The sequence below is a fragment of the Arachis hypogaea genome, chromosome 8 (genome assembly GCF_003086295.3).
Source record: "Arachis hypogaea cultivar Tifrunner chromosome 8, arahy.Tifrunner.gnm2.J5K5, whole genome shotgun sequence".
NCBI lineage: Eukaryota > Viridiplantae > Streptophyta > Magnoliopsida > Fabales > Fabaceae > Arachis > Arachis hypogaea.
The window spans coordinates 4,030,191-4,040,950 of NC_092043.1; the positions used below are offsets into that span (position 1 = coordinate 4,030,191).

General features: G+C 43.3%; 2 protein-coding genes across 2 annotated transcripts; one reads left to right on the forward strand and one right to left on the reverse strand.

Moving 5' to 3' along the window:
* Positions 1-225: 225 nt before the first annotated feature.
* LOC112705725 (uncharacterized) lies at positions 226-2,173 on the forward strand. Its single transcript, XM_025756646.2, has 9 exons — positions 226-434; positions 524-550; positions 630-709; positions 947-1,016; positions 1,115-1,163; positions 1,281-1,332; positions 1,458-1,482; positions 1,569-1,660; positions 1,912-2,173. Exons 1-9 carry the CDS (start codon positions 294-296, stop codon positions 1,952-1,954), a joined length of 579 nt encoding a protein of 192 aa, XP_025612431.1. The 5' UTR covers positions 226-293; the 3' UTR covers positions 1,955-2,173.
* A 103-nt stretch (positions 2,174-2,276) lies between these two features.
* On the reverse strand, positions 2,277-5,627 carry LOC112705724 (probable protein phosphatase 2C 27). Its single transcript, XM_025756645.3, has 4 exons — positions 4,649-5,627; positions 4,209-4,403; positions 3,265-3,470; positions 2,277-3,008 (listed from the first exon to the last, which is right to left on the reverse strand). Exons 1-4 carry the CDS (start codon positions 4,868-4,870, stop codon positions 2,456-2,458), a joined length of 1,176 nt encoding a protein of 391 aa, XP_025612430.1. The 5' UTR covers positions 4,871-5,627; the 3' UTR covers positions 2,277-2,455.
* Between the last annotated feature and the right edge of the window lie 5,133 nt (positions 5,628-10,760).

Below are 10,760 nucleotides of genomic sequence, written 5' to 3' on the forward strand. Positions count from 1 at the left end.
TTTAAATATGTGAATGTAGTTAGATAATTTTGTATAACTCTTTATATCAATATATTAAAATTAAATTCTAACAAAAACTTAAAAATGTTTTATTTATCAGTTAATTAATTAAAGAAAATTTCTTTAATGAGAAAAAAAAATCACCCTCCACCTTACTACCAAGCATTACCAATTTACATTGAGTAAATCTTATCATTCATTTAACTTTTAATACTATTTTAAGTATTAACAGTGTGGGAATTTGGGGAAAAGCTATAGGAAATTACGCATAAGGCGCTACGCAGCTGGTGTGGATGGTAAAGAAGACGATGGAGAAGGAAAGGTTTCGGTCAATGTCAGTGGCGGCACTTTGGCTGTTGGTGTTGGTGGTCGCTGGCATATTTGCTCTTTCCGATGCCATCGATGACAAATGCGCCGCCTGTAGAGCTGTCGCCGTATGCATTGAATCCGATTGCTCATTTAATCTCTTTCTGTTTTTGGATCTTGGATCTTGGATCTTACCCTTTCCTTTTTGTGTGTGCAGGGGGAGCTAGAGTTTGAGCTCTCCAAGGTAACACCACACCTTTTTTGTTCCCATCCGAATTCAAACATTTTTTTCCTTGTTAATTTCACAGTAAATGATTGAGTAGGAGAAGCCGCGGAATCATTTGGATATGCGTCACCGCTTGGATTCCAAGGGCCAGCGTCAGGGAAAACTTATTGATTATAGGTTTTTTTTCACCTACCTACTTTCTTTAGCTTCATTTATTCATTCATAGATCATATAAGGATTCGCAACTTGACTTCATAACTGATACATTTGGTTCAAGGTTTTGGTCATTTCGTTTCTTCAAACAATTAGTGGTTTCATCTATCTATCTATCTATCTATGTTGATCTCTCCAACAATTAAACAAACAAACGTCTCTTAAATTGTGAATTAAACTGTTTAATTTTGTGCAAAACAGAGTTAGCGAGCTTAGAGTAGTTGAACTCCTTGACGATCTTTGTGATAAGATGCAAGACTACACACTCAAGGTTCCTTCTTCTCTGTTCCAATGCTTGATTCTGTGGCTACTTATATTTTCTACAATGGATGTTATCATCAGTGTTCTGTTTCGATCTATATTTTGCAGGATGATACAAATGAATGGTACAAAGTTGTTAGTTGGGAATTACTCTCAAGTATGTACTTTGAGAATAATTTTTTGTGAGTTGTTCTTCTTTTGATGACCATTTGTTATTACTTTACTACTTAGATTACAAGAGTTTCCTGAACAACCATATTCTTTCTCTTCACAGATAAGCAAGAAGCCAAGGCATATGCAAAGGATATATCTACTTATTGTGGAAGGTAAGAGGCACATAGTTTTATAACCCTGCTACTATTTTTTAACAGGGATATTCATGGGATGAATTTTTTGCCTTTAGCTTTTGCAACACAGTTGTGCCCTAACCATATGTGTGTACTCTGACCAGATTGCTTGAAGAAACAGAAGATGAGGTGAATTTTCCTGTTTGAATTCTTCTCAGCTGTATCTGCATTATGTGGTAGAGATGCACTATTTCTAATGATGCCAAACTTTGCAGTTTGCTGAGTTGATAAAGAAAGGATCTGTTAAAGTGGGAGAAGTGAGCAAAGTTCTTTGTCAAGATTTGAGCAAACACTGCAGTCAAAGGAGGTAACGTCAAATATAATAATAGGAATTTACTGTCTTAGTGATTTACTTATGTAAAATGGGCAATGGGGTGTCCAAGCAAGTTCAATCTTCTAAAGATCATGGACATAAACTCTTAAGAGGGAGCAGTAATATCTAATTTCAAAATGTGGGAGCTTATAATTCACCCCAATTTCAGTAGGTGACTTTGATATTTAATAATTGATGTTCTCAAAATGATAGTATAAACTGATAAATGCTGTATTTTCATGCAGTATTTCAGAGAAGGGAGAGGATAATGGTAATGGAGAGCTCTGAAACCCTGGATAACAGGAAGGTTCAAACTATCTGCTTTTGATCTGTTAAATTATATACGATGCATCTCAAAATTGATGATGTCCTTTTCCCAGTTGAAGCTGCTGGGACATTTTTTTCTTAAAACAAAAAGAAACTTTATCAGTGAGTTGGTGGATCGGACTCCAATCAAGTAATGACTAAATTATGACTTCGATATTGTGCACTGCACTTTTTAACATCTATCTTTTCCCCTTTTAACAATTTCTATTTCAGAGAGATACCATAGATGCCTAATGCCAGGATTGTTGAGAGCTATTTTGGATTAAACAAATCAAGAATACCCTTTAAATAAAAATAAATATTCATTGTGGAAGCGTTTAGCTAAGCTACAGTCATTCCCAAAAAGAAAGGAATATCAGTGTTGTATTTAATCTATGTAACACAGAAAGTAGAAACCAGTTATCTAATTTGTACAGACAAATGCTACGCGGGAATGTTATAGTCTTATAGAGTATATAAAACCTAAGAGTCCAATACACCCTTGAGTAAATTGAGGCCTTCTGCAGATATGCTCCTTCTGACTCGAGAAGGTGGTGTCTCTATTCTTGGAGGAGGATCTTGTGAGAAACACACCACGATCACTGTTAAGTTATCACAAGAGTTGCGCTTAAGAGCCTCTCTGACCAGCTCTCTTGAACACCTTTCAGGATCATTATGTATCATTAATTCTTTCCTTGCCATTGTCACAGCGCATTGGTTACTCATCACGTCCCATAATCCATCACAACCCATTATCAAGAACTCGTCGTCCTCACTCAGGTTGATTTCTTGCAACTCAGGTTCTGCGCTCAGAGGGCATGCAGAGCCCTTGGGACCTTTCATGTGCCAGTCTCCTAGAGCACGGGAAACCGACAGCTGCCCGTTCAAGTATCCATCGTATACTACACCACCAAGCCTCTCAATCCTCAGCCTCTCTGAAATACGATTTGGTTTCTGGTCTGTTGACATCTCGACCGCTCTACCTCGCCTCCCCAGTACAGCTCTACAGTCCCCGGCATTGGCGACCATCATGGTCCTGTCAAACATGAAATTTTCACAACTTGAGGGAGGTATCTAGTTACATGTCATGCAACTAGATGCACTCGTGCCTTCCCTTTCCAAATAGGAACAGAAGTTCCCAGATTTATTTCCCCATATATGATATGAATAATAATAGATGCCACTTCTATCTAGTTATAAAAATTTAAGAAACTAACAGCCAATATGAAAAAAGGCAACAAAAGCTTGCTACATCGATGAAACTAACTTCATTCATAAATGAAGATAATTACCTTCCATATACAAGAGTTGTTAAAGCAGTGGTTCCAGAGGAGATATCTAACGAACTAGAATCTGCAAATGCATAATCAGCTTTCAAGAAAGCACTTGTAATTGCCTTTGCCACGCAAGTTGGAAAATGGGAGTCCTCAAGTATGAATCTAAGGATGTTATTTCTTATAAAAGAAGCTGCATCTGTACCTCCATGCCCATCAAACACCTGAATAAATATGAATGAATTGTTCAACACTAAATTCTCCTTTTTTTTTATGTGATCGTTCAACATATGCAATCAAAAAATATTCTAAATCTCATTTGTATAATCAGTGGGAGAAACAATAGTGTACAACAAAGTCTCAGCCTTTCCTCATTGTATAGGGTCACTCAATAAGGATAAAAAAGTGCCGTTGCCCCATCACAATTCACAAACTTTGTCCATAGACTAATCTGTAAAATCCTAAGAAATTTTTAATAGTTTAATGTAGAGATTTTATCTCCTCCTACTTACCAAATTGCGCTACATGAATTTACTTTATTACTAATCTAGAATTCATATTAAATAACCAAATTGTCTGTAAATTTAAAAAAAAAAAAAACCAATGTGAGATTCTACTTCCTGTTTTCCACAAAAGCGGCTAGTGGTACCCCCATATTCTGTAATCTGTACGATGCATTCATTTCTTAGTCTGCGCTATCTACTTTGTCTTAATTTTCTTCTATAAAAACTAAATATATTGGGAAAAAGAAGCTCTCTATAACTCATTTGTCCTATAGTCAAGAATGTCACATTTTGTTGGAAATTGAGCTTTAGCCATAATTCATTTCACAGGAATCAAGCAACAAGGGATTCTAAATCATTGGTTATGGAAACATAACTTGACGATAAAACACACAATCTCAGTATTAAGATCATCATAGCAGATGCATGTAAAGTTAGGTAAAATTAAAACGCACTTACACCATAGAAAGCTCCTGTAAAAGGAAAATTTGAAGATGAACCTAGATGCTGAATAAGATCATCTATGCATATATGTTCATCTTCCATATATTCTTTAGGTCCTTTTTCAGCACAACTTCCTGACCGAAATATGGGTAGAAACTCTGTGTTGTCTTCAGAAGATGACTTGCACCCTGTAACCTCCACATCCAAACTCTTTAAGTAAAAGAGAGAAAAACAGCCAAAATTAGATAACCTGCGCTTTCCAAAATACTATTAACAAAGTAAAGTATGATACTTTTGCTAGAAAGAAGGACGAATCTTCTGATCAATTTAATTCATATTAGTTTAGCTAGATGAATGATAAAGGATTGATTAAACAAAAAATTTTACAAGAATACAATGAAATCTCCTAAGCATAGCCAGCAATATCAACTAGTGACGAGGAACATAAACTTTACCAAATCTGGTGCAGCAACCAATCTAGTGGTGCTAATACTATGTCTCATGCCGGAGCCAAGGTGGCGCGGAGGTTTGCCCCTTGCCATTTGTCTTACATTACTCAAATCTTCTGATTTCTCATCTTCCATAACTAATACATTTCCTTTATCATTTTCACCTTCTAGCATAGTAAATTGATGAGGAAAGTCCATACCCACATGCATAGTCCCTCCAGAAATCATATACCAAACCAATTGCTACTTAGATTCACAACCTAATAAGATGATCTTCTACAAAACTATGCCAGGTATATTTTCCACTCACTCATATAAAGCGAAGTTAAACAGAAGTCATCATGATTTAATCATCAGGTGAATTGGGTGGATGATGGAATCATATGTGAATTCAAACTCTGCCACGTTCCACACTTTTGGTATCAACTAAATTAGGAACAAAAAGTGATTCGTTGTAAAATATCAAGTGGGAGAGGAAGGAATTGAGTTGGGATCATCGAAAAGAATGCGACTTAAACTTAGAATCAGGTAAAAGAATGGATTATAAATAGGTGGACGTGGGAAGTAGGTGAGGGAAGGGAACAATAAATGGAGGGAATTAAGAGTGGGTTAAAAAAAAGAGCAGAAATTTGCTGTAGAAGCAAGCATCGCGTCCACAAGGGAATGGAAGATAAAGAGAGAGAGAGAGAGAGAGGAATTGAGTGAGAAGTCACGCCACCTAACCCCAACCCAGAAAAGAGAGAAGACTACTGTTGAAAATCAAATCAAAATCAAATCAAAATCCAACAACTACTGTTGAAAAACAACAAGCCTGGCTTCCAGATTATTATGAATTGATGATGATGATGACGACGATGATGTGGAATGGAACAAATAACAACACACTTGGAACTTTGATATTGCTGTGTGCGATGATAGAGACAAACAAATTAGAGGGAAGAAAAACAAGAAGAAAAATGAGGTTGGATTTTAGGCAATAGGAGCTATGGCTATGTACCGGTGATTTCAGGTAAACTGCTGCTGCTGTGGATGTGCAACTTGGACACGTGGATGATTTCTATTGGGTAGTGTGGATTGCGTCCTAGCCGTTAGATATGCCACGAGAAAAATAATTGTCATATTTATTATATAATGTACACTACAATTAGTTATAAAAATTAATTACTAAAATAAAATATATATTAAAATATTAAATTTATATTAAAAGTAAATTAAATTATATGTATTTATATATAAATATATAATAGTTAATTTTAGTATACAAATAATATTTTTTAAAAGAATAAACCACTAAAAATACACTCGAATAATTTTGTTGTTGACAAAGATGTACTCAAATTTTGTTATTAGCAAAAATGTTCTCAAATAACTTTAAAAAGCAATAAAAATGTCCAATTTAATGTATTTTCAAAAAATACTTTAAAAACTGAATTTTTATACAATTTATTACAAATATGATTTGTTACGGCCCGGCCCAAAATCCGCACGGGTCGACCCGACCCAAGCAATACCCGACCCGGAGAAACGCCCTCCAACCGACTTGGACACGCGTCCTGTACGGCTCACACACGGCTGCAGGACAGCGTCCTTGGGGATATGGGTCTGTCCCATAAGGGGCCCACTACTGACATGTATATAAAGGAAAGATTGGCTCTTCCCACGAGGGAGGTGATATCTTTTCAACCCTTTATTCTGCTCGCCTGCACATTGCTGACTTGGGCGTCGGAGTGTCTTTGCAGGTGGCGCCCCCCTCATCATTTCTCCAAGATAAGTGCTCGGCTACTCGACTACCCATAAGCAGTGCGACCCAAGCTCAGGCGTCCTCACCCCTGCATCTGTCCACCCGATCTGTTCGGAATCCGACCAACGAACATTGGTGCCGTCTGTGGGGACCTCTGCCTAAATGGAAGTCGTGCTGGGTCCCGGTGACCAAGCTCGAGCAGCCGGAGCGGAGGGGGCGGCCTCCGTCGCTTCACTGAGGGGGCGGCGGAGGTCCCCCCAACAACACACGAGGACACGACCCTTCGGGGGAACGGGTGGTGATAGCGCCATAATAATGCAGGAGCTACGCCACAGAGTCCAGAACTTAGAGCGACAGCTAGCCGACCGGGAGCGGGATGGACGGTCTACCGATCCCAGCTTTACCCCATCTCTCGGGAGCGAGGAGGAAGACTCTCACCGAAGCCGCCAGCGGCGTACATCCGCTTCCCGGACGGAAGCGGAGAGCACGCGGGAGGAGTCGCCCATAATAAGAAGGCGAAACGACAGGATCATCTACTCCCGAGGCAGACCAACCCGCCGAACAGCAAGAGGTCACGAGGATGGGGAAGGGAGATCCGAGAGAACACGACAACCCGTCATAATGGGTGCCACCCCGTTCCACCGATCTATCCTCGAGGTCCGGTTGCCGAAACTCTTCGACAAACCAACGGACATGAGGTATAACGGAACTCAAGACCCTCTAGAACATCTCACGGCCTTCGAAGCCAGGATGAATCTAGAGGGAGTAGGCGACGAAGTAAGATGCCGCGCCTTCCCGGTAACCCTAGCAGGACCAGCGATCAGATGGTTTAACGGCCTCCCTCAAGGTTCCATCTACAATTTCTCAGACATCAGCCGCGCATTCCTGGCTCAATTTACAACGCGAATAGCAAAGGCCAAGCATCCTATCAACCTTCTCGGGGTAACCCAGAGACAAGGAGAGCCGACCAGGAGGTACTTAGATCGGTTCAACGACGAATGCTTGGAAATCGACGGCCTAACCGACTCGGTGGCCAGTCTTTGCCTGACGAACGGCCTCCTCAATGAGAACTTCCGAAAACACCTTACCACGAAGCCGGTTTGGACAATGCATGAAATCCAGACGGTGGCCAAGGAGTACATAAACGACGAGGAAGTCAGCCGAGTCGTGGCCGCCAATAAGCGGCAGTCCGGTTACGGCCAGGCTCGGCAGTCCGGTGGCGACGGTGAGAGAGCAAAAGAAAAGGCTAGGGAGGAGGCATCAAACAAAGCACCTAGGCCGTTCCCTCGAGTCGGGAAATTTACTAACTACACTCCACTCACCCTCCCCATCGTGGAAGTCTATCAACAAATAGCGGAGAAGGGAATTCTTCCGAAGCCCCGACCACTTAAGGACCGTACTGGTGGAAACAAGAACCTTTATTGTGATTACCATAAGGGGTATGGCCATCAAACACAGGACTGCTTCGACCTGAAGGATGCACTAGAACAGGCGATAAGGGAAGGAAAGCTAGCAGCGTTCTCCCATCTCATCAGGGAGCCGAGAAGGCGTTATCGTGATCAAGACGAGGAAGGTAAGACACGCTCGGCCAAGCGGCGACAGGAGCCCGAAGACAGAGACCATGGCCTCACTGTGATAAACGTGGTAACGGCAAAAAACGCTGCACCAAAATCCCGGTCGGCTCACAAGAAAGACGCCAAGGTTCTGGCGATCTCATCCCCACCGGTGCAAAGTACCAAAAAACCTCCGTCCATTTCCTTCGGCCCAGAAGACCAATGGTTCAACGACGTGCCGGAAAGCCCCCCATGGTCATAACGGCCAGAGTGGGAACCGGCCTCGTCAAACGGATCCTTGTCGACACAGGAGCTGATTCAAACATCATGTTCCGCAACGTGTTCGACGCACTAGGGCTAAAGGATGCCGACCTGACGACTCACCAGCACGGGGTTATCGGGTTAGGCGACCACTTCATCAAACCGGACGGAGTCATTTCCCTACCAATCTCGGTGGGACAGATGCAAGGCCGAAGATCGGCGATGGCCGAGTTCGTAATTCTCCGAGATTCCACAGCCTACAACATCATCTTGGGAAGAAAAATGATCAATGATTTTGAAGCCATAATCAACACCAAGCTACTAGTTATGAAGTTTGTTACCGATGATGGATCCATAGGGACCATAAGAGGAGACCTCGAGACGGCGGTCGCTTGTGACAACGCCAGCCTTTCCCTTAGAAAGAAGTCCAAGGAAGCATCCGGCGTATTCCTAGCCGACCTTGATGCCAGAGTAGAGGACAAGCCGAGGCCGGAACCAGAAGGGGACCTGGAGAAGCTTAGAATCGATGACGAAGGGGAAAAGTTCACATTCGTTAACAAGAACCTCCCACATGAGCTGAAGGAGCCTTTGATTGAAATGATAAGGGCCAACAGGGACTTGTTCGCCTGGACACCAGCCGACATGCCGGGCATAGATCCAAAAATCATCTCACATCATCTAGCCGTCAAGCCGGAAGCACGCCCAGTGGCTCAACGGAGGAGAAAGATGTCGGCGGAAAGGGCAGAGGAGGTAGCCAAGCAAACGGCCGGCCTCCTAGAAGCAGGCTTCATACGGGAAGTGGACTACTCGACGTGGCTGTCAAACGTGGTATTGGTGAAAAAACACAATGGCAGGTGGAGAATGTGCGTGGACTACTCTGACCTTAACAAAGCATGCCCCAAAGATTGCTTCCCCCTCCCCAACATAGATGCACTCGTTGACGCCGCGGCGGGATACTGGTATCTGAGTTTCATGGACGCCTACTCCGGTTACAATCAGATACCGATGCACTGTCCAGACGAAGACAAAACGGCGTTCATAACGCCAGGAGGAACTTTCTGCTATAAGGTAATGCCATTCGGCTTGAAAAATGCGGGGGCAACATATCAAAGGCTGATGAACAGGATATTCCACGACCTCATAGGGAAAACGGTTGAAGTTTACGTGGACGACATCCTGACAAAGACAACACGACCCGACGACCTCTTGAACGACCTGGCAAGTGTATTTGCATCCCTCCGTCAACACGGTATGAGGTTGAACCCCCTCAAGTGCGCCTTCGCCATGGAAGCCGGCAAGTTCCTGGGATTTATGATAACTCAGAGAGGGGTAGAAGCTAACCCGGAGAAATGCCAGGCAATACTCCAGATGAAGAGCCCGGGATGTATCAAGGACGTCCAGAGGTTGGCAGGACGGTTGACCTCACTTTCCCGGTTTCTCGGAGCTTTGGCGACAAAGGCCCTGCCATTTTTTAACCTCATGAAGAAAGGGATGGCGTTTGAGTGGACACCCGTATGCGAAGAAGCCTTTCAACACTTCAAGGAAATCCTGGCGGCACCTCCCGTTCTCGGGAAGCCAATGGACGGGGAGCCACTATACCTATACCTCGCTATAACAAGCGAAGCACTGGCCGCAGTACTGGTACGGGAGGACGGGAAAGCCCAACAGCCAGTCTACTTCATAAGCAGGGCCCTGCAAGGAGCAGAATTAAGATATAGCAAGTTGGAAAAGCTAGCCTTAGCACTCCTAACTTCCTCGAGAAGGCTAAAACAATACTTCCAAAGTCACCGAGTTGTCGTCAGAACGGACCAAGGGATCCGGCAAGTCCTCCAAAAACCCGATCTGGCGGGAAGAATGATGACTTGGTCCATCGAACTCTCCCAATACGACATACGATACGAGCCCCGGCAAGCCATCAAGGCGCAAGCCATGGCGGATTTTTTAGTTGAAGTAACGGGAGACCCAAGCGAAGACATGGGCACACGGTGGAAGCTCCATGTGGACGGAGCCTCCAACCAGACCTTTGGAGGTGCCGGGATCATCCTAGAAAGCCCGATTGGGGTTGTATACGAACAGTCGATTAGATTCGAGTTTCCCATCTCGAACAACCAAGCAGAATACGAAGCCCTCATAGGAGGCTTAACCCTAGCGGCAGAAGTCGGCGCAAGAAGGCTGGAAATATGCAGCGATTCCCAAGTCGTCACTTCCCAAGTAAACGGGAGCTACCAAGCCAAAGACCCCTTGCTACTGAAGTACTTGGAAAAGGTTAAAAATTTGAGCCAAAAGTTCGAAGAGGTCACGGTCCATCACGTACCTAGAGAAAGGAACACACGGGCAGACCTTCTATCGAAGTTGGCCAGCACAAAGCCAGGGGAGGGGAACCGGTCTCTCATCCAGGGCATGACAAGAGAACCAGCAATTGCACTGCACATGACAACCCTAAGTTCTTCATGGCCAGACCCCATCACCAACTTCCTGGAACACGGCCAAGTCCCTGGTGATGAAAAGGATGCGGCGAAATTAAGAAGAGAAGCGGCCAAATACGCCATCATCCAAGGACAGT